Raw genomic sequence first — 23,449 nt, 5'->3', positions numbered from 1 at the left:
TCAAGATACTTTCACTACAGTATTTAAACCAACGATATTACATAAATATAAGTGACATGTTTTTTGTTGGTTGGTTTGGTTGCTATATTAATAAAAGTTAAAATGCTTTATTTTAATTTAGTTACACCTACAATAAGCCAGGCTATATTTTCAATATTCCAATACTTGTGATTTACAGTATCACCCAGAGACCACAGACAGTTGTGATGCTTGGCCAGGACTGTATTTTACTCTTTGTTTGTTTTAGTTTCAGTTTGGTTCTCAGCTTGTGAAAAACACACTGACTTATTTCTGGTTAACTTACTGACTTTATTGTCTTTAAGTTCTCTAAAACAAGGTCACTATAAGACATGTTCTGTGTGGATGTGTCACTGCTTTATTTCTCTTTGCGGGGCTACACCACCAAAACAATGAAAATGTGTCACCATCTGAATACAAATAATCCAGGAAATGACTTTTTTGTCTTCTCTTCTGTTTCATATCCTGCTACACAACACAACTGTCTGTTCGTTTCATTGTGTTTTTAAGCTGTTACCACAAGTCTGACACCATCAAAGCTTCATCTCTGTGCACAAGGTGGTTTGGTGTCTGCTACATGATTACACCACAGTGCATTACAGCGCTACTATGGACTGTGCCTCTATGGGAGTCTAGACACATGTATTATAATCTTACTACTGCAAAACATTATTCTTCCTAAATATATATTTTAAGGTGTTTAATGATTAAAACCTGTGCTACAGAGCAAGTGCTACGAGGCAAGTAGCTTATATAAGTATCCTCATGTAGTATGAGTGTGTGTGTGTGTGTGTGTGTGTGGTTACAGACGGTCAGTTCCCTTCTCATTCAGACAAGTGAGTTTCCTGTTGCTGAACAATCGTGGGAAAACCAGAGGTCAAGACAAAGGGAGAAATAAAGAGGGAAAAATAGTCGGGGTCGCATCCAAATGGCCTGCAATATTTTCCTGCTTTGTTCCCAGTGGATTAATACAATGTGACAGGTGAAACCAATAGGCTGCTGTGAGTGTTTGTTTTGAGCTCAGCAGGTGAAGATGTGAGAATGTTATGGGAACAGAAACAGAAATTAACAGAATGAAAGAGGAGAAACTTGTGTTTAGCTTCACAGATGGTGTGGAAGTTTTTGATATGCAGTTTTGAGGCAACCTCACTATTCTGCAAAAGTGTCCACTTTGTATTCCAGATTTCTCCTATTGTAATGGACATTAATGTTAGAAATTCTTCTGATGTTACCCTGGGGCAAGGTACTATCTAAAAACTTAGGATTTTCTATATTCAGTTTGGCACTTTAACTCCCCCTTTCTTTATAATTTCCCAACATTATCCACAGATCAGATCATCATTACCATCACCTTAATGTTGTGGTGGAGAGGGTGACCATGGTCACTCTGGCCTGTTGCTACACATTTTCCCATGCTGTTATGCAAAAAGAATTATAAACCCATTTGGATGTAATTGAAAAAACAGCATTTTTCAACAATTATAACTACTGAATGAAGGCTTGATACACATTATAATGTACCTTTAATTACCTTTCATGAGCTAGGATGAAAATACATATAAAGAAATCTTTATGGTGTGTTAGAAAACAGTTATTCACACAAACAATCTTAGCCACATGTGTTTTTTGATTAAAAATGATGTGTTCACGTGTGTTTTTTTTTTAACATTCTTATGAAGTGTTATTTGATTTATTTGTTATTTGATTTAACACAGGATTGTTTACTGTGGTGCTGCTCTATGTCTTTGCCCTGAACAGCCTCCTCCAGTGGCCATTCAAAGTCGCCACACTACAGGCTCATTGGCGTTAGTTGGGTCAAGTGATGGAAAATATGCAAAATTACTATGTGATGTTCTGAGACATTTCTGTCATAAAACCATCCATAATAAGAGATAAGACAGACCACAGATGGAACATTTTGGTTGTAGCTCTCTTTGGATCCAACACACACTCCTGTTGAGAGTTCTTTATCAGTTGTGTTAACTCCTACAGCTCTACCAATGTCAAACACAAGATGTGGTAGAAGTACTCTGCTACAACTATAAATACCACTTTAATTTCAGGTTGAAATACTTAGCCCATGTCTTAAAATACAAAGGTATCTGTACTTCACGAAGAAAAGAAGGTATTTTAAATGTAATACTTAAATTGGGCAAATATTTGGATTTTCATAGGTAGAAATTGGGGCAATTCTTTCTAGTTAATAATAAAAAAGACTTTTGGAATAAGTTACATTAATGTAGTGGATAATGCAGTTAAGTAAAAGCAACATAAAATAGAAATACAACAATATTACCTGAGTAAACAAACACTACTTGAACTTGGCTGTAAATTGGTAGTCTTGTCATTCATAGAACAGCTGCTTATTGAAGGGAATATTCAAACAGACTGCTGAAATGTCTCAAATCGCTCCTGCAGTTAAGTCCTCTTATGTGCTGTCCACAAGCGTTATGGTGATCCAAATGCTCTTGTTCCTTTCACACACATGCAAACACACTGTAAAATAGAAAATACATAAACATATCTCTAAACTTGACAATAAATAGAAATAAAAGAAATAAAGCAATTACCAATAAAATTATAGTAAATAAAAAATAAATAAATAAACATGCAACCAGGAGGTTCAAAGAATATCAAACTGATAGATAATAGAAAGCAACCCGCTTTATAAGCTCCGTTATATTACTTGCATTTATCAATGAAATTCTTTGCCAATATAATGATGTTTTCAATCAGGAATTTAGCATTGCTGTCATTCCAAAACAAACCAAATGTTATGCGTTCTGATAATCTTACTTTTAAGCCAGTCATTAAGGTCCAAAAGTTTAAAATAGTATCCCAGTAATAGAACAATAACAATGGTTACTGAAACACCATAGTCCACGCCCACTGGTGAGTGGGCAAAAAGTTGGTTACTTAATTGATCACATGGTGCGCTCAATTATGTCCACAGACGCACCATAAAAGAGCAGCGTGTGTAGCACTTCTTCCCTCAAACTGACCTTAAGCCAGCAAGAGGTACTAGTGGGGCCCAAAGAGCCAGAGGGCTGCTCAACATAGTCATAGATGATAGGTTTACAATTTGTAACCATTGTTCAATTTCCTATGTTGCTTGCCATCTGGCTGTAGGATAATGAATCAAACCCTACAGCAGGATGTAGTTCATGCCCCACCAGTGCCATACGGCAGCTTAGAGCAGATAAAAATGAACCCTACTTCACAGCTGGACTGACCCGAATCGTAAGAAACACAAGGGGTGGGTCGCAGCTGTGAATTCAACAGCACCTCTTCTGGAGCCAGCCAGTGCTGTCTCCAGAAATTTGGAGAAGGTGGGGCGAGAAAATAGCTGAACAGCAGGCAGTTGTACTGATACCATATGCCCAGGAAGAGAAGCCGAGAAACTTCCTATGCTTCGAACAATGTTTGTCCGCCTGCACAGTGGCTAGCCAATGTTCGACCTTCTCCAATGTTTGGAGACAAAGCTTGAGCAGCCCATGGGGTGCCCTCTGCAAAAGGGATTGTTAAGACTGTCTCCAAAATTGTCTTTGCCCCTCTCCCATTCCTGACAGAGATCTATCAGCAGCACTGCATATCCAGAGCAATCTCCATCATTAAGGACCCTCCCATGGACTGTTCTCCCCCCTGCTGTCTGACAAGAGGTACAGGAGTATCAGTTGCATATTCAGCAGGATGATGAGCAGTTTCTTTGCGCAAGTGGTAAGACTAAAAAATGTCCCCCCTCGCCACTTATGTCACCCACACTGCTGTGAGACTCACTACAGGCTGTATTTGGAATCACTTCATTTTAAACTACTGTGTGTTGTGTTCGTTTTGTTTGCCTTTATATCTCCCTTAAATTTCTAGTTGTTTTTGTTTTATTTTTTTATAATATTTAGTTTTTTGTTTTGTGCACTGTAAGAAGCTGGTGAGAAATGTTTTGTTTCAGACTGTGTATTTTATAAATACCATGTGAGATGTTATGAAATCTTGAATAACTGAAATCGAAATTACTGAAATTACTTTTTTATCATCCATATCTATGTTTCCGAACTTTAAAGACACAGTGTTGGACTAACTGAGGACTACTAGTCACTCTGTGACACCTGTGACATGTGTTTGAGCTGGATGGGGTCAGATATTTGACCCTAACACGGAAGTACCGCCCATGAGTCTAAGTCATTGTACTGTCTTTTCTGAGATGTTAAGGCACCACATGTGCTGACTGCCCTCAAGTGGTGACAATGAGGAACTACATCACTATGTTACATCATGCTATAAGAACATTAGAACTCATAGCTTTTATTTACAGGGTATGGTACATTATATATGTTTATCTATGTTATCCTAATCTTTATTATTATTATTATGATTTCCATGTTCCATATGATTTTTGGCACTTAACTAGCCTTCTATCAGCTAGAAACACCTTTCGAACTTAAAAGCGTTCAGCTTATAAAGAACACATGTGCAAAATGCTTTTTAATATCTTTTATACTTCTACAAATATTTAGCTTTTTAAAACAGTTTTTCTATAATCCAAATGAATGGAGAGCGTTTTCACCTACTCTTCAGTTTTGTTTCATTTCAGCTTTAACTAGTCCGGCAAACTTCAGCCTAAAGAGACCATTCAAACTTTCAGCAAATCACAAGACTTTCAGTTATCAGCCTTGTATTCCGCTTTTTAATATCTTTTACAGTTTTTGAATAAATTCGCAGTTTTAGATTGAGTTACTTTTTGGTGAATTTTCAACTTCTCAATTAGTGTGTTTTGCAGAATGTTGGCCCAGCTAGGTGGGTGACACTCTAACTTGTCAGCTTCACCTTTTATCAAAATTGTTTTTCTGGTCTTCAGTCAACTTTCATCTTTCCTCATTAAATTCTACATTAAAATGTAGGTATTTTTTGTTGTTACAGGAAATATAACTCTCAGGGTACTATTTAAATTACTGTGTCCTATTCGTATCTGGTCATTGCCACCTCCTCCTTTCTATTTCCTCCCTTCCTCCTTGTGAACCGAACACTGTTTTGGGTATGGTTTAATTGTCTACCCTTCTTTTCCCGATTCCAGAACTGTTGTAACGTTTTCCCTTTGACTTGGTCGTCTTAAAGCATAAACGTAAAGGTGATCAGGAAGTTTTCCGCGGGGAGGAGAAAAGAGCGTCAGTAACATCACAGCCGCTGATTGGCTTCAAGCTGGACCGTATTTACATGTCATCGCTGATTGGGGGGCAACGGCGCGCCAAACGTCACGTGGTCTGTTTTTCGCGCGAAACTGTTGCTCTGTTGTGAGGACTTCAGCGTGTTAACAGTCGCAGTTCCGTACAACCGTGTATTTAGTAGTTTTTCATTTCTTTTATCGAAGTTTGACAGGATTTCATCATGGATGTTGCCACAGCAACCGCGGAGAATGCTGGGGAGATGGTGAAAGACGAGTTGGCCGAAAAGTGCCAGAAGTTATTCCAGGCTTTTTTGGAGGAGTAAGTTAGTCAGTAGCATGCTTTTTGTATTGTTCTGGGCCGAAGCGATTTGTGCACGACTTCATCGCACCAACTTATAGCGCTTGATTTTATACAATTTATTAGTTTGAGGATCAGATTATAACTCATTTATTACATTTCATTATTTTTTTGTACACTCTCCGCAGGTTTCACACCGCGGATGGGGAGGTTAAGTATGTCCGGGAGGCTGAGGAGCTGATAAGGCCTGAGAGGAACACCCTGCTAGTGAGTTTCACAGATCTGGAGGGATTCAACCAGGAGCTGGCTACCACCGTCCAGGAGGAGTACTACAGGTGAGCCCACGTTACACAAAACTCATAAAAACTGTGTTGCTCCGGAATTTAATGCTCGTGATAACATAAATCTACAAGTCTAGTTCAGATTTGACAAACTTTAAAAAGTGATCAATGTAAGTAAATAATCGAAAATAATAGACAAACAACTGTAGAGACTGGTGGAACAAACACAGCAGCTGACAAAGGTGGATCTGAATTTACTGACAGTTCTGACAGCTGGTTAATTCATAATCTTACATCATTGTTTATGAGTGGATTACATATGTATGTTTTTACAAGTAACTTGTAACTAAAGCGGTCAGTCAGTTGTAGTGGAATAAACTTAAAATTATTTAAGTACTCTTAACCAGTGAACTGCAAGTACTTCAAAATTGTACAGTACCTGAGTTATAGTTACCACCTATGCCAATCATAACTGTGATGAGAGCAGCACTTTCACTGTTATTTCATACAGTATTAGTGCACACGTCAAACAGTATGTTTTGGTGAATAAACAAAAAGCAGTTGTGGATACTTATCCTCTGGATTAACATGACGCTTTCTCTGTTTTCAGAGTCTACCCGTTCCTCTGTCGGGCGGTACGCAACTTTGCACGTGATCATGGGAACGTTCCTCTCAATAAAGAGTTCTACGTTGCCATTGAAGATCTGCCCACCAGACACAAGTAAAATTGATATTACTGTGCATTTAAACATGACATACTGTGCTAGTCTTGGTAGAAATTGTATTGTTGGTTCAATTTCCAGTTATGTTAATTTTAACTAATCTGTACAACACAGAGAAGAATGTCAAATATGTTTGATTTTTTGTGTGGGTGTTTAATATAGGATCCGGGAGCTGTCCTCCATGCGTATTGGCAGCCTGGTGAGAATTAGTGGTCAGGTTGTGAGGACGCACCCGGTTCATCCTGAACTGGTAAGATTTACTGGAGGTGCACTTAAATAATTAGCCTAGATTGGTAGCAACAGAGGTAGAATGATTTCTTTGTGGTTTTAGGTGAGTGGCACCTTCCTGTGCATGGACTGCCAGGCAGTGATCAAAGACGTCCCCCAGCAGTTCAAATACTCCCCACCAACCATCTGCAGAAACCCTGTCTGCAACAATCGCTCGCGCTTCCATCTTGACACACACAAATCCAAGTTCATCGACTTCCAGAAGGCAAGTATTTGTATTTGAATGCGAACAAATTGTACAGATGGGAACACAGGCCTTGATGTTTCTGTGATTTCATCATATGTTTAGGTGCGCATACAGGAAACGCAAGCGGAACTCCCTCGTGGTTCAATCCCACGCTCCCTCGAGATTATCCTCAGGGCCGAGGCTGTGGAGACGGCTCAGGCTGGAGACCGCTGTGACTTCACCGGGACCCTTATCGTTGTTCCAGATGTGTCTCAGCTAAGCACTCCTGGTACAGTTAGTGGTTTTGACATAGTGTAAAGTAACATTATACTTGAACAAATCCTTCTTGTCTTTTTATACGCCTCATGATTGTGTGGGTGTTGTTCTTCCAGGTATTCGAGCAGAGAACAGTAACCGTGTAGCTGGGGGACCACAGGGCTTTGAGTCCGAGGGTTTGAGAGGACTGAAAGCCCTAGGAATCAGAGAACTGTCATACAGACTGGCCTTCCTGGCCTGCAATGTGGCCGCAACTAACCCACGAGTAAGACTAACACACATAAACAAGTGCAATCTTCCATCTCTGTGGAACAATCTAAACAAGCAAATAGCTTCAAGCTTCCAAAGTGTGTGTGTGTGTGTGTGTGTGTTTGTTTTTTTCTTTTTTTAAATTATTATTAAATGTTTGTGTGTGTCCTCTTCACTGTAGTTTGGAGGCAAGGAGCTGCGGGAAGAGGAGCAGACTGCAGAAAGTATTAAGAGCCAGATGACAGAGAAGGAGTGGGAGAAAGTGTTTGAAATGAGCCAGGACAAGAACTTGTACCACAACCTGTGCACCAGCCTTTTCCCCACTATCCACGGTCAGTGCTGAACGTTGCTTTGCCTCAAACAGTGAGGCTTCAGGTGTGCTTTGTTTTTTGGTTAACCTGTGACGCTATTGTTTTTGTGCAGGCAATGACGAGGTGAAGCGTGGCATCCTGCTGATGTTGTTTGGAGGCGTGCCCAAAACGACCATGGAGCGAACCTCGTTAAGAGGAGACATCAACGTCTGCATTGTTGGGGACCCGAGTACTGCTAAGAGCCAGTTTCTCAAGTATGTAGCACAAGCACACCAATGACTCACAGAGTTTAAACATTAGATAATCCTTCCTTGTTAATTTGCATAAATGGAGATTTGCACACTTGCTCTAGCTATATCTTTATCTATATATATCTATATATACATATGTATACAGGCACGTGGAGGAGTTCAGTCCCAGAGCAGTGTACACTAGTGGCAAAGCCAGTAGTGCTGCAGGTTTGACAGCTGCTGTGGTCCGAGACGAGGAGTCTCATGAGTTTGTGATTGAAGCTGGGGCTCTGATGCTGGCTGACAATGTGAGTGTTGTTGTTGTTGTTGTTGTTGTTGTGTTGTTTAATTAGATAGATATAGATGTGTATTAATAGTATTAATTGCTTCCAGGGTGTATGTTGCATTGATGAGTTTGACAAGATGGACTTGAAGGACCAGGTGGCCATCCATGAAGCCATGGAGCAGCAGACAATCAGCATCACCAAGGCTGGAGTCAAGGTAATTCATCACATCAGCCTCAGTTAGTATGACATTACATTAAAGCCCAATGAATCTTGATTAATACACACTTTTAGTCCAAAAAAGCGATTTCATTTTGTGTTCTTGAGCATAGCAAGCAAACTCAAAATAACTAAAACAATGTAAAACCCACATGCCATCCCAGTATCTCTGTAGCATAATAACCAGACTTTGACCTGACTCCTACAGGCCACCCTGAACGCACGCACATCCATCCTGGCTGCCGCCAACCCTGTCAATGGGCGCTACGACCGTAGCAAGAGTCTGAAGCAGAATGTCAACCTGAGCGCCCCCATTATGAGCCGCTTTGACCTTTTCTTCATCCTGGTGGACGACTGTAATGAGGTTCTGAGCATAGTCTGTGGATTTGTTCATATACTTTAGATATATTCTGTGTTAAGCTGTTTTTTTTGTATTTTTTTTTTATTTCTGCATCTGATATTTTTATTTAATTTGTGCATTTAACACTGTAACACCCTACATTTGTGCCATACTCAGTGTCAACGTGTGTTTCCTAGGTGACAGACTACGCCATTGCCAGGCGCATTGTGGACCTACACTCCCGTGTTGAGGAATCGGTAGACAGACTGTATTCTCTGGATGAGATCCGCAGATACCTGCTGTTTGCCAGGCAGTTTAAACCTAAGGTGTGTGTTTGAATGTATGTGCTGATATGTAATTTAGCTTTCACTATTACATACAGCAGTTTTATATTAACATTTACACATTTTATATGTATAGATTTCCAGCGAATCCGAAGAATTCATTGTTGAGCAGTACAAGCGTCTCCGTCAGCGCGACGGCTCAGGTGGAGTATCCAAGTCAGCCTGGAGGATAACTGTGCGACAGCTGGAGAGCATGATCCGGCTGTCAGAAGCCATGGCACGCATGCACTGCTGTGACGAGGTTCGTACAAAAACATTCCTATTCATTAAACACAGAGTGCACAGGCTAAATGAAACTATATAAACTAACTAGAATATTTTGATACAGAATGGTGACCTTTCCCTGTTCTCCTTATGTCTCCAGGTGCAGCCCAAACATGTGAAGGAAGCTTTTCGTCTTCTCAACAAATCCATCATCAGAGTGGAGACGCCGGACATTAACCTAGAGCAGGAGGACGAGCTGGATGAGGAAGAGGAGCAACAGCAGGAAGGTACTGAAATACAGTAAACACACTCTGTTTCTCCTGGAGAAACAGAGATGTTGCATACTTATACTAGATAATTAATTATTCAGCAAATCAAATGACTTGTCTTTGAAGGAGAGCACATCCCTAATGGATTGAACGGTCATGTCAACGGCCACATGGAGGGTGTTAACGGCCATGTGAATGGTGTAAATGGCCACACTGGCCCTGGCAGCCACCCCAAACCATCCCTGCGCCTATCTTTCCCCGAGTACAAACGTATCTCCAACCTGCTGGTCCTGCATCTGCGTAAAACAGAAGAGGGTAAGAGAAGTTTTCCTTCCCTCCCTTTGCCTAAATTTATCTACTTTATCACTATAGTGTTGTTGTTGATTTTTTTATCTCACCTTTTCCTCGACTGACTCTTTGCAGCTGAGGAAGAGGAGGAGCTGAAGAAAAGTGCAGTGGTGAACTGGTACCTGAAGGAGATCGAGTCAGAGATTGACTCTGAGGAGGAGCTGGTCAATAAAAAGGGCCTGATAGAGAAAGTCATCCACAGACTAGTTCACTATGTGAGTCTGTCTTCTGCAACAACACTGTTCTCAGAATAGCTGACAAATGTGTGTACATGATTGACATTATGCACTGTGTTCCAACAGGATCACATCCTCATCGAGCTGTCACAGGCAGGGTTGAAGGGCTCAGAGTCTGCGAGCTCAGAAGAAGAAGCTGTTCTGGTTGTCAACCCCAACTACACCCTGGAAGATTAACCTGCTCCCTCCATACCTCTGTTGGGTTTTCCACTCTATAACATCTTTCCTGATTTTTGATATTAAACTTTAACAGTCAAGTTGACAGACAGTGTTGGTGAATATTCCTATGTAACACAGAACGGTAGCGCCGGAGATGTTGGTAGACTTTTGAGTTTATCCTCTACTGTACAAAGAATAGATTCTGTATTTTCAGACTGATGCGTGTAAATATGCTTTCTTCCAGTTTGCTGACTTCTGCTTGTTGGATTAAGTTAAGGGCCACGAAATGTGTAATTGCTGTTTATCTGTAACTATATATTAAAGGCGTACACTCCTTGGTTTCAAAAAAGATTGTATGCCCTTTTGTAAAATTATGAGTTGGAAATGTGGTTCAATAAATATTTACAAACATTTGCTTGCCTGTGTTCTGTTGCACGGTTTGATTGCAGCAGGAAACTCCTGTACACACTGACTTTGTCCACTAGGTGGCATCAGTTTTAGCTTTATAACGGCGTGAATGCGCATGCTCACTAACGGGATGTTCAATAAACATGGCGGCATCCTACGTGAGAGCAGCCAGGAGAACGCTTCAAGGTAAAATAAACATGTAGCGGCACGGCAACAATGTTATCCTCATCTGTATAGTAACTTACTGTGGTGTTGCTGACTAATTTCTAAAAAGCTTCTTATATTGTTGCTTTATAAAAATTCTGAACCACACAGGTGAGTCGTAGTGATTTTCATGATGTTCCCCTCTACCTGACTCTCATATTAACTTGACTATAGCGTAGACAAGTCCTTGCTCTGCGGTATAAGGGTCTTTTCCACCCCTAGGTGTTCCCCTTGTTCCCAGTCGGTGGCTCCTCACGCAGATCAGACGAACCCCTTCAATTTGTCAGTGTTTGCGGCTTCAGACTGCTTGTTGTAGGCCAGTGCATGTGTCTGCAGCGGCCCCCTTGTGCAGCTCCAGGACGGAGCTCAGGAGAGACGAGGAGGAACAGGAAGGCCCGGAGTACATCCCTAAGAAGAAGGCGAAGAACCCCATGATGATTATTGGCTATGCCTGGTAAGTCTTTCTTCTTGTACACCCATAGTAGGTAACAGGAAGTAAAAGGAATTGTCGATTCACCTCTGACCTCATCTGCGAAACGGTATCCTCTGTATTAAAAAGTAGGTACAACAGTAGTACTTGCAGTAGTTTTAGCGGATGCAGTATATGCAGCTGGCATACTAATAGAACTGATATATAAAACAAGTCATAAATATGAACAGCACTTATTTTAAAGTGTATAAACCAAGAAGTAATCAGAAATGAGGTGCACTTTTAGTTTAGCTGCCTAATCATTATTTATCCAGCCATAAAACACAAATGAATAATGGATTTTTTTTTCTTCAATCAAACTAAGCCAAACGTTTTTAACAGTTCTTGCTATAGCATTTATTTCTTCTTAATATTTACGTTTAAGAGATCCCTTTAAAAGGGACTTTCTGTGCAAGTAACTACAAACATCTCCATCTCTAGAAAAAGTTTATGGGAATACGATTACGATACGACTTTTAGTCTTATATCGTATTCTATATCTTATATAGTCTTATATATTAGTCACGTTAAATGGATAACTTCCAAAAGTGTTTAGTACAAATTCCTGTCTTTCCACTGCAGCAAATCAGGAAATACAGAGGGGGATTTTCTAGTAAAGCACTTTAACTTAAGATATCAGGGAGATATTAGCTCAATTTGAACAACTGCTGAAGCTCATTATGTAAAACATGGAACACTACCATTGTACAGACCCTAGGAAAGTATATATATTCATGGTGTGTAGTAACAAGATCGATGATTAAAGCAAGACCTGTTTTAATGTTCATTTGAATAAACATTTTAATGTTAACTTGCAAAATTGTGACCTAGCCTTTGAACTATTGAGCATAAAAAATGGCTTGTTTATCTTCTTGCAAGTCTTTGTGTTCCATATACTGATTTATTCTTATTCTTATATATAAATATTTTTTTATGTATTCAAATACAATAGTTAGGATGCAATAGGATGCTCTAGCCAGATTTTTGCAGTCAAAAGTTCACTGCACACTCCTAGCCACAAGTAATGCAATCTAATGTGCAGTCTATCAAACTGCAGAATTAAAAACAAAAGTGAATTAACACAGCTACTGTAAAACAGTTTTCATTCACATTCATTATCCACTTTCCATAAAACAAGTTGACGCTTTCCGAACAGTCGTGGATCTCTCTGAGCACAAAATGTGTGTATGTCTTGTCTTTGTCCAGGATGATCGGTCTCCCCATAGGTATCATTGGCTTCCTCTTGGCCAAGAGAGAAGTGGACAAGAATAGACTGAACCAGCTTAAGATCCGGCAAAGGATGAAAAGGTCAAATGAGGGAGAATACAATGGCAGCCGCTTCCGCCACCATACAGAGGATGTTAAACTGGAGTAGTAGCATTCATGCATGGCTGCAGTGATTTGCAGTGTTCAGAATGTCACTACAGAGACAACGATTCTTGCACTAGACTAATAACAGGAAAGCTGTCAACTCTGAGCTACATTTGACTTTAATATTTCGAGAGGCTCTGTGAGATGCTCAGATCTGTGTAGTAATTTCATCTGCAGAAAAGATGGATGCAGGAAGTCTAGCAATAGGTCTGTAACGAAGCGTTTTCCTGGGACACAGACTTGGATTTTTTTCTAATGAAAAAAGATGGTTCACTTCATTAAAGCAACTTCATATTTATTAACCATAAGTCTGATTGTTCTATAAAATGAAAGAAGTAAATATGTATATGTGTTCATTTTATTTAAAGAATTAAAACTACAGGAAAACTGAAATATAAAAGGTATTTTATTGATATGAAAATATTTACAAACCCCTTACCAAGTTCCCATGAGAATTTTTTAAATTTATGCTAAAGATTTAAAAGATTTACCATATTTAGAGTCAAGGTTTATATGTAACTTTGGTTGAAGTCTATACTTTGTATTTGTGTATGCAACCAGCAGAATGGGAGTTTATCAAGTATACAAAAATCCACCCTGCAGACACTCAATAACTCACCCAAATCTGACTTGGACTTAGCTTTATAAACAGCTGGATACATTGGGTAACAGTACTGCAACAGCTTATTGAGTATAAACCTGTACATATTAAAGTAAGAAGTGTCATCTCAAAAACATTGTCATAGTGAAGGCACTATAGTGTTATGAAGAGGTACAATGTAGCAGAGGCTTTAAAAATAAATCTAAATAAATCGGTCAGCAGATCTGTCATTACTTTACTTCAGGGGTGGACATGCCGTATCAATACTACAAATAAGTGTTTTGAGTATCCATGCTAGTGTTATAATTCATGACAAATATTACCTCTTACATTGTTAAACTTGTTTGGGTATATCAACACACTTCTTAAAATAGCACTGTTAAATTTTAGTTTTCATGAGGTTCTGGTTTCACACTTTGAAATTTATTTAGCCTTTTAATTTCTATGCAATTACAATGTCTATTGCTTTTTTGGTGAGAGAGAGATGAGAAAATCAACACCGTCACCGTCTCTGCAGTAAATATAAACGTAAAGTAAATTAGCAGCCAGGGTTATTTTACTTTAGCTTGGCATAAAGACAAGACACACAGGAAAGACCAATTGAGGATCTCTGGCAACAAGCATCTATAAGACCTTTGCAAAAATAAGAAACCACATATGTCAATCTCAAACTTTGTGCAGATTTGTACAAATTTGGTCTTAAATATTTATGCTAAGCTAACTGGCTGTAACTCAGTGGTCTTTGCCTTAGCATATAGATATAAAAGTGTATCAATCTTCTCAGCTAACTCAGCATTAATGCAGAGAGAGTTGCTCGCTAAAAAGCTGAACAGTTCCTTGAAGTAATTTAAAGAGCATAGTTAAAAAACCTAATATTTGCCAATAAATCATTGTGTTGATAAAATGAAATGTTTCTAGCCCCTAAATAAAAGTATGGATACTATGATCCTTGACCCGATATTACCTGATATGTGATAGAACCAATATAATTTGATGATGTCCACACCTGCTGTACTTAAAACAAAACACAGAGGTGCTCTTTGTTTGCAAACTTGAATTTGAACCAATTATTTTTCTATTATCCATTTATAAAAAGAAATTATTTTGCACACTATAGCAGTACAACTACAGCTGAGAAAAACGTGCAGACAATCTCTGCCTTGAGTCCAGCAAGAGTATAACAAGTGTTGCAGCTAGAATTCCAGTGTCTACAGATATTTAGATTCTTGGTTAAAAACTGGTGAACTGCTTGATGAAGACACACAAGAAAAGTGCATTTTTGTGCATAGGATGACCTTCCTATGACCCATGACAAGATCTCAAAATCAGCCCCCATATGTTCCATTAAGTTTAGAATTTTATACTGTACATGTACTTTGATTATGACTGAAAACAAAGCAATGGTTTTAAAATGCATGGAATGCTTTGAAGGCCGCTTGTCTGCAGGCTGCCCTAAATTGTACGCTTGCAGACTTATTTTGTTGAGGCACCAATAATCTGAAGCAGGAAAAGGAAGATCTGGATGATGTCAACGTAGATGGAGAGTGCGGCAAACACATACTCCTCTGGGCTGATTGAGTGCTTCCTGTTTCCAATCAGCAGCTGTGTGTGATAAGCTAGGAACTATAAAACACAGAAGTGATTAAAACACACTAAAGGATGGTCTGTATTAAACACAACATTAAATGAAGGTTTAATGTCCAAATTGTTAAAACATTGTGTTTACACAGCATTTAAAATAAAGAAAATGAAAAGAAAGAACTCACCATAGTGAAGACTATGGCTCCCAAAGCTGCATAAAGCATGTGAAGCCATAACATCTACAACAACAAGCAGTTATTACAAAGATGAAAACTTGAAAAGGTGTGTTGTCAGAAAACAGTGTTTTGTTTGCCTCAGCTTTTACTCACATATTTGAAGGACAGGACAATGGTTGTAATGATGCCAGTCACAAAGATTACAATCCCAAGGACGCAGAAAAGACCCTGGCACTTTGTAAAGTCAACCTTTTAAAAAGAGAAACCAACAACAGGTGTGTTACTGCACAAATACTCTGCAAACATTTGAAACTGATAAGCATTCATGCACACACACACACACACACACACACACACACCTTTGTCTGGAAGCAGAAGACTGTGACCGAAATACAGACGACAGCAGTGATACCCAGAGCGAGAAACACTACTTTTGTTTCATAAAAACTAAAAAGTAAAGAGCAACACACAGTTAATGCTGATGAAACTAGCGGGATGTTTATATCGTACTGATGGACTGCATAACAGTTTTACCTGGATATGGATCCAGTCATGTAGGAGAGAGCCACAGTCTAAAAAAACCCAAAAACAATTAGGTCTCTGTGTCCAATTGTATCTACACTTACATCACAAAAACGTAGCAAAAAGAACTGTAACTTAACCAAAACTCTGATAGAAAAATATATATACATTTAATATTACAGACAGCATAACTACAATAAATGACTATATATTCCAATTTTAAGGACACAATAGCATGATTAAAACTGCATTTCCTTGGATGCAATAACATGTGGATTAAAATGTAATTAAAACTGAGTTAGAAAACTATTGTATTGGAGCTGGTCTAAAGGTGCAACTTTCGGGCTCAACTTAGCATTAGAAATTATGCAGCAGTAACAGTGACAATCAACTTCTACTGACTGACAAAACTGATGAAGTAATACACAGAGCTATATTGATCTCTGATCTGATAAAGCAACATAGCATATCAAAAGGAACTATGCAAACACAGCACATGTTTAGTGAAGTGACTCACTGCTTAGTTTTAATATCAAATATTGAAGTCGGACTTCTTGCACTAAGACAAGACTAGCATTGGCTAATAGAAATCTTCCTCATCAGAAAAGATACTATATTGAAGGCTAAATTCTGACTTTATGCAATTTCATCTCTATTTACTGATTCACTAGTCAACCACATGTCATCAGACTTACAAAGATGAACAGCAAAATGATGTTCCATGGGAACTTCCTCCTACAAAGACAGAATAAAAGATAAAATGTTTCTTTGTATTTTATTCTATAATCTTTGTACAACTGTTTCTCATAAAAAAATTGAGCAGTCCCACTCACCGTGGGCCCTTACAGCAGACCAGCACAAGGTGGGTGATTGCATATACGGCACTTTAATAACAAAATGCAGAAAATATACCATGAACATTCCAAATTTGGATTATTATAAAACCATATATCTTTTAATGAAATGATGATAATACAGAATGAGACTTACTATGATGCCCAATACACAGCTTGGTTTCGCTGAACGAATGTCTTCACGGGGTTGCTGTGGTAAAGAGAGACACAGTTACAGATTGATTCACTGTGACACTTAGACAACTAGCTCGATTTAACACTCACTATACTCACACAAATGTGAATACAGCCACAATGCCAGTGGTGAAGAGGAGCTGAGATGCTAAAATCAAATACACCTGAAAAACACGACAGACAAAAAGGACATTACACACCGCAGTGCGTCCAGTCAAAGCCTTCATTAGCCGCCGTTTGTGACTATTCTTTAGCCACTCCTCTTCTGTTATAGCTTGCTTCTTTCTCCCACTTAGTTTTAACATCTTCATTCATGCAGAAATATCCACCGATCCGGCACACCATTTGGACCGCCCGTGCAATTCATGGCAATCCAATACAGGGGCTCAGCCATGAATTATACTTTTGGAAGGTAATAATTTCTGAGCTTTTAGACATTTTTTCTACTAATTCTATAATGTGTTTACTATTGAGGTCAAAGTGGGTGGTGGAGTCACATTGGAGTGCATTATAAGAAGAAGTGGTTCTAATGTTTTGGCCACCTGATTTAAAATGAATGAGGTGTAGTAGTAATTATCTACTTACTGGCAGTTTCAACCCAACTGAAATTGCACAAGTGGTCATAATGTTATGCCTGATCGGTGTATGTTTGAAACAAATTTCAACTTTTTATTGAGGTTGCTGTGATATGAAATATTTGAGGGTTCCTTTCATACTAGTTAATTACCTAAATGTTTTTGTTAGCCCCAGTTCGTTTCTTAAAAGTTTCCTACATAATAAAAAAGTAGACAACAAAAATATTAGTGTAATATACACTCATAAGTCAGAGAAAGTGAGAAAAGAAACTAGAATCAATTTGGAATCTGTCTCATTAAGTTTCCTTATTAAATATGCAGTCAACATAATACTTTTTAATTTAGATGATTAGAACCATTTTTGAGGAGTCTATAAATACCTTCAAATTTGTGGTCAGTGGGTTTGTCAAAGATAGCCATGGACATATCTTTGACAAAACCATATGGTTTGCTCTGAACCTACTGAAATTATATTACATGCAAATACAAACTGGGGCTTTGTCAGTATGGTGTTTGTGTGTAACAAGTGTGTGTGTGTGTGTGTGTGTGTATGTGTATGTATGTACTTTTCTGATGAAGGCATGTCGAATGCTCAGACTGTCCCAACCGCTCCCGCTCGCAGCAAACTCCTCATCTGTGTTATCAGTAAACCATAAACATGAACGATAACCACAAAGTGGTTACAAGAAAACAAGAAACACATCATCCCTGACGAGTCAGCAACAAGATGCATCACATTGGAAATGCTACAGTAGCCCGGAGAGTAAATAATCACAAACCTTATGTTAGCTCATTTTCCAACATAATGAATAGATAGTTAACTTCAGAAGCTGAGTCACCATGTTTACAAGTTTCATTTACATTATGGCATGTATTCAAACCCTTCATGAAGCAGTTGGAAGCAGATGGTACAAAACAAAACAAAAAAACCCTGGTGCCCAAGATATCACTTCTTTTAAAATGTTCATTTTTAACAAAAAAATATTGGTTATAATAAATATTTAATTCTCAAAAAGCAGCTTGGGTCTTACCAGAGTTCAGGACATCTGATGGTATGGTAGGTGGGATGATAGGTGGCATGGGAGGCTGACTTGGGTAGCCTGCGCCTGGAGGGCCAGGAGGGTGAGGCTGCCCTGGATATGGGCCAGGAGGATAAGCTGGCCCAAATCCAGGCTGGCCTGGGAACAAAGGGGCATTTGAACCTTGCGGATAAGGAGCAGAGGGTTGCCCTGGCTGGGGACCACCAAAGTTGGGGAAGCCATATGCAGGGGGAGGTGGGTAATTCCCGCCCGGAGGTGCATACAGCGGACCACGGGAGTCGTCATACCCTGGAGGGTAGTCTGACCTGGACATTTCACCTGTGAAAAGAGGAGGGGAATAAAGTCCAGTTCATTTCTGTTTAAAACTTTTAAGTAAAACAGAGAAAGTTAGCAGGGAACCACAATGACCAATGGATCTGCATGGTAGGTGCCAGGAATCATGACAATCCCACAGAGATTGATCACATGACTACTTGCGCTCTTTGGTGAATCTTTGCATTTTTAGCACAATGTTTTGTTTGTATGACCTGCAGCTCTACTTTATTTAGCACAGCTCTCATCAGTGTCACTTTCAGCTACAGGAGGCACTGGTTTCAGTGTTGTAAATAATAAGACATGTTCTTTATGCCCAGCATCAAACAGCAGAGGTGTAGTGGGCAAGTAACTAAGGGAACATTTAGCTACTTAATGTGGCTCTTATTTTAGCAACATCTGATTCACCCAGTGTTTTAGATTTCTATAAATAAAACCTTACCAACAACACAGATTTCCCCATTTTCCAGAAGCTGTTTCTGAAGCACTTTACATAAAATCTGCATTATTCATGACCAGTAATAATGCTGTATAATAATTTATTTATTTAACACACACACACACACACACACACACACACACACACACACACACACACACAGCATCTTTACAATACTAACAACTGCCACTGGAGACATAAGATATACAGTGATAGAAAATAGTAATCTACAAAGTGAAGTGAGTGAAAGCACTGTAACTAAAGGGGTCAATCAGCTGGTGGCAAGTTACACTTCAGCAGGATGTTTCTGAATAGTGAGATTGTGTCCAAGTTTTCTAACAAAGTGTTTTTTCCCCAACAAAGCTGGAGGCACCTAGTTTAACACCGACATAGTTATTTAGCTGGATCTTTAGCTGTTTACAGCTATGTTTGTGGTAAAACGTCATTACAGGTGTTGTTCATGTTTAAAGCACATTTTCAAAAAAACAACGACACAGATTTATGGTTAAGTTAGAATCTTAACAATCACACTTGGGCCTGAGGATACATTTGGGGTCCTTCCCAGGTTAAAGAGAACATATGGTTCTGCTTAGCCATGTGGTTTACAAAAACCGCTACAGACTCAGAACCCACCACATGAATTTGTAAGGGAAATTTTAAATAATGTTAATACACCACACACACACACACACTGTAGTTCCATATAGAAGGATTAAAACAAAGTTGTGGCACTTACAAAATACTTTAAAGGGTTCACTAACATATTAAAATCACTTTTACAATGGGATATATTTAGATTTCCAACACACTCCACCAAAATGGATTAAAGCTCTGAATATTTGCTGATGATCTTAGCAGTTTAGTCCTTAGTATATAACAATAAGTCATTATATGAAAAAGACAAATGTTCTTGAAGCATTGTTTTCACTGGGACTTTTAGAACAACATGCACAGTGAAGGAATTCAAAAGCTGGCTCCATGTCGTGCTGCCATTACATCACAACACGAGCACCAAGCAACGGGACAGAAAACACTAAATGGAAAAAATGCTTCAGAGTATCTGCAATCAAACAGTCACAAAACTAATCAGTACTTGGTAACTGAAGCACAGTTAGCAAACTGGGTTTGAATAGGAGGGGTGTAACTGTGTAAGTTAACGTTGGCTGGCTGACGAGCTCATGTCATTATATTTCAACGTCATCACAACAGCATTACCACTAAAACCAAATCATCATGTGGCTCTGAGTCAGCTTCCCCTACCACCATGTATAGAGATACATATACATGAATTCAACAACAAAAAGGAAGAAACAAGTGGTAAAAAAAAACAGTTCTAAAGTAGTAGAGAGTTAAAGCTCTAGCCAACTTCTGATATAACGTTTTGACTGGTTAACAATATAGACATCAAATCATGGCCCCTATTCATTCTATAAAAGTTTATCAGTGGCTGTTACAATGGAAAAAAAACACCCTCATTCTTTCAGATTCCAGCCATAAAAATCTCCTTAATTATCCTCGTGCTTCCATAATTTTAACAAGAGCACTTCTGGCCTTGTTCATTTATTTGTCCTCCATTTTTTAAATAAGTTTGCACCTTACCGATTCTGAAACTCTATGTAAGGCCTGCTACATACATTTCCTAACTAAATATTTAATGATTTGCCCAAGTTAATTTGTCAGTTTCTGTGAATGAGATCCCAGTTATTGTTTGATACGTTAATTAACTTACAGTTTTGATGCAGTGTTGTTCTTTTGTCTTTGCAGTAGTTCCAGCTTAGTTCTAATGTCTGTCTGCCTTTGCATATATAAACAATTTCTTTAAAAAAAAAAAGAATCTTCTGAGAATGACTGGGATCTTTATGCAGACAGCAAAACATCGTGCTTGGCATTATCATATTTTTGAATCTTTGAAAGCGTTTCTACTCCGACATTGTTTAGATAATTACGTTTACAGGTTTGCAATGTTACTGTAATAATTTTGTTTATGCTCATGTAGCATAACACAAACTACAGTTAGCCAAGAGGTGTATTTCCTACATGGCAGACTGGGATTTTGACTGACCTGTGTCCAAGAAATGCACTTGTTCTTTCATGTGACGCCTATCATGTGGGTGGACAAAATAACAAAATACCTTACAAGACACCAACAGGAAGAACCAGTTTGGCAAAGCCTATCATTTTTGCTTTTGTTTAGCCTCTCCAAAGTTTTGATTTCACTTTGTAATATCTGAGACTGTTGTTGAGCAAATAACATGTAAAGTGTCTTTAATGATGATGACTACTTTTCCTTTATTTGTCCTTTGTGATGACTGGTCAAACTTCTTTGTCTTGTCATTCTGCAGTGTGTACAACTGTCTGTGAAATGGCTGTGAAATTTAAAAAATGTGAAAATAAGCAGTGCTCTAGTATTTTATTAAATTTGTTTATTTATATGTTTCTTTTTTCCTGACCTGTCCATCTACAGTACAGATACCTTTCCTGGTACCTTTCTTTTACAGTAACTGATGTCTGCAACCTTCCCTGGGGTAAAAGTGAATTTGATGTAATTGTGATTTGCATGTCACAGCAGGTCCAAATCCCTGGGGAGATTTAGCAAATTCTCACAAGTGTGATGGTTGGTCACCTATTACATGTCCAAATTTTTATTTTTTTTTATTTATTTATTTTTTTAAACGTGCTGCACACCTTGTCCCAATGGCACCTGTACCTTTTAAATTCCTACTCCCACTGGGAGTAGGGGCCTCTGGTGGAAACAAAGGAAGAGGAACTTCCTATGTTGCAACTTCCTTGAGGAACTCCTCAAAAGTTTCCTGGTCCCTATAAAAAAAATCCTGCAATGCAAACAGGTCTTTAGAGTGTGAATTATTGGGAGGTGAGGAAAGTCAGATAAAAGACACAGGTATTTCTCGTTAGTCAAAAGGTAGGGTAGTTTTTCTGAGAGCAGGGATTAGTCATTCCAAATTTAAACTGTGTTGTCCACTGGGTGATATTTTGCCTAGTCATGTTTGAATTTCCCAAGATGCTCTGAATTGTCATAATGCCACCTAGTTATGTCTTGCATATGTTGATTGACTTTCCTCAAACTGCCACATAAAGTAATGGAGATTCAGATTGTTTAGAAATAAGAAAAAAAATTAACCAAGTTGAGCGGTGATGATAAAGTGAATATTTTTCCATTTGAGATTGTTGGTTGGAAAATTTAACAAGACATTTGTTTACATTAAAGATAATGATAATAAACAAAGCGCAACCTAACGCTCCCCCCGCTCCTTATCTGTATGTTCACACTGTCTGTCTCCACAGGTCAGCCATTTCACTAGTGTTTGGATAGGAGGGATCCTCCATTTACAGCTAAACGAAAAAAAGTCACATCACAGGACAACAAGTGTAGATGAGGAGAAGCAGACAAATTTAACACTAATACTGGCTTTTGATGTGTCCGTGGCAGTGATATGACGTGTGCTGGCTCACTGGGACCCTTCAATCCTTTGAAGTCATCATTACTGTTATTAGTAACCCATGCGCTTCAGCTGCTGGGATAAGTCACAGTTTTTGTTGTACGCAAAGCTCTATTCTGGGTGGAAATCATGTGTAGATAAAAGCAATGCAGTCAGTCAATTAAACAAAAACTGTGAGTAACATAAAAGAACACCTACGTACAGAGCAGCAGGCTACAAAAATCACCCATTACAATTAAAAGGCAGTAGTTATATTTGAAGTTTACTGGGAACTGAAATGGCTACGCTTACAAACACCGACTACACCCACACTCCACCCTGTTCACCGACAACCCAGCGTCACAAAAAGTCCTTTCAGTGCTTTACTTTAGCCTGCACAGCTATGGAAAGCGCCCAGCAATGGGTCAATGTGAAGCTATTTGACAGGTTACCGCCTCATCGCATCAGTAGCAACACATTAAATTCACTCTCTGCTGAGTGTCTGGGTCATTTAACAACTACGGAAACAAAACATCCTTTAACTGCCTCCACTTACCGAGTAAAAGCTCCCACCGTAAGAAACAATGTGTCCGTACTAATTCTCAGCTCTACAATGACAAAATTGGAGACTTCCCGCCGCCAAGTCCTCTCTGATGGAAAAGTAAAGACACCTGATGAACTGCTTGCTGGGAACTTGTTCTCAGGTCTGATTAATGTTGAGCAGCTGGCGGAGCCAGATGTGAAACGGCGGCAGCAGAATATTTCCTGGAACATTGAGGTGCAGGGTGGAGTCCAGAGGAATCTATCGCACACCCACAGGACGTGTGTTTGAGAGAGACAAGGCCCGCCAGACTTAGCTGACTCATTTTCAACAGGCAGGGCTCAT

The 23,449-nt window shown here is 39.0% G+C and overlaps 3 protein-coding genes across 3 annotated transcripts; 2 read left to right on the top strand and 1 right to left on the bottom strand.

Annotated features, from left to right (window-relative positions):
• The first annotated feature begins 5,281 nt into the window (after positions 1-5,281).
• Positions 5,282-10,758, top strand: mcm6 (minichromosome maintenance complex component 6). The gene is made up of 18 exons (XM_067475174.1): positions 5,282-5,495; positions 5,663-5,809; positions 6,366-6,476; positions 6,640-6,727; positions 6,809-6,970; positions 7,055-7,220; positions 7,324-7,472; positions 7,638-7,788; positions 7,880-8,021; positions 8,164-8,305; positions 8,391-8,498; positions 8,709-8,864; positions 9,038-9,166; positions 9,261-9,425; positions 9,549-9,675; positions 9,784-9,972; positions 10,081-10,220; positions 10,308-10,758. The coding sequence occupies exons 1-18, from the start codon at positions 5,398-5,400 to the stop codon at positions 10,416-10,418; spliced, it is 2,481 nt and encodes an 826-aa protein (XP_067331275.1). The 5' UTR covers positions 5,282-5,397; the 3' UTR covers positions 10,419-10,758.
• A 124-nt stretch (positions 10,759-10,882) lies between these two features.
• Positions 10,883-14,718, top strand: si:ch73-71c20.5 (DUF4748 domain-containing protein). The gene is made up of 3 exons (XM_067475190.1): positions 10,883-10,994; positions 11,235-11,466; positions 12,688-14,718. The coding sequence occupies exons 1-3, from the start codon at positions 10,952-10,954 to the stop codon at positions 12,854-12,856; spliced, it is 444 nt and encodes a 147-aa protein (XP_067331291.1). The 5' UTR covers positions 10,883-10,951; the 3' UTR covers positions 12,857-14,718.
• On the bottom strand, positions 13,479-23,342 carry LOC137098680 (protein lifeguard 3-like). The gene is made up of 12 exons (XM_067475183.1): positions 23,120-23,342; positions 18,367-18,693; positions 17,902-17,969; positions 16,860-16,924; positions 16,723-16,776; positions 16,566-16,616; positions 16,428-16,467; positions 15,745-15,782; positions 15,570-15,657; positions 15,364-15,459; positions 15,220-15,273; positions 13,479-15,076 (listed from the first exon to the last, which is right to left on the bottom strand). Exons 2-12 carry the CDS (start codon positions 18,686-18,688, stop codon positions 14,927-14,929), a joined length of 1,026 nt encoding a protein of 341 aa, XP_067331284.1. The 5' UTR covers positions 18,689-18,693; positions 23,120-23,342; the 3' UTR covers positions 13,479-14,926.
• Between the last annotated feature and the right edge of the window lie 107 nt (positions 23,343-23,449).

This window comes from Channa argus, chromosome 14, assembly GCF_033026475.1.
Source record: "Channa argus isolate prfri chromosome 14, Channa argus male v1.0, whole genome shotgun sequence".
NCBI lineage: Eukaryota > Metazoa > Chordata > Actinopteri > Anabantiformes > Channidae > Channa > Channa argus.
The sequence above is the reverse complement of the archived record's forward strand: the minus strand, read 5'-3'. Positions and strand labels throughout refer to the sequence as shown.

Coding starts and splice junctions, on each gene's coding strand:
- LOC137098680 (XM_067475183.1), bottom strand. CDS start 18,688: ATGTCCAGGTCAGACTACCCTCCAGGGTATGACGACTCCCGTGGTCCG. Junction 15,783..16,427: donor TCATTTTGCTGTTCATCTTT/GTAAGTCTGATG, acceptor GGGTTTTTTTAG/ACTGTGGCTCTCTCCTACAT. Junction 15,460..15,569: donor TCTTCTGCTTCCAGACAAAG/GTGTGTGTGTGT, acceptor TCTTTTTAAAAG/GTTGACTTTACAAAGTGCCA.
- si:ch73-71c20.5 (XM_067475190.1), top strand. CDS start 10,952: ATGGCGGCATCCTACGTGAGAGCAGCCAGGAGAACGCTTCAAG. Junction 10,995..11,234: donor AGCCAGGAGAACGCTTCAAG/GTAAAATAAACA, acceptor TTCCACCCCTAG/GTGTTCCCCTTGTTCCCAGT. Junction 11,467..12,687: donor ATGATTATTGGCTATGCCTG/GTAAGTCTTTCT, acceptor GTCTTTGTCCAG/GATGATCGGTCTCCCCATAG.
- mcm6 (XM_067475174.1), top strand. CDS start 5,398: ATGGATGTTGCCACAGCAACCGCGGAGAATGCTGGGGAGATGGTGAAA. Junction 7,221..7,323: donor GTCTCAGCTAAGCACTCCTG/GTACAGTTAGTG, acceptor TTGTTCTTCCAG/GTATTCGAGCAGAGAACAGT. Junction 10,221..10,307: donor TCCACAGACTAGTTCACTAT/GTGAGTCTGTCT, acceptor GTGTTCCAACAG/GATCACATCCTCATCGAGCT.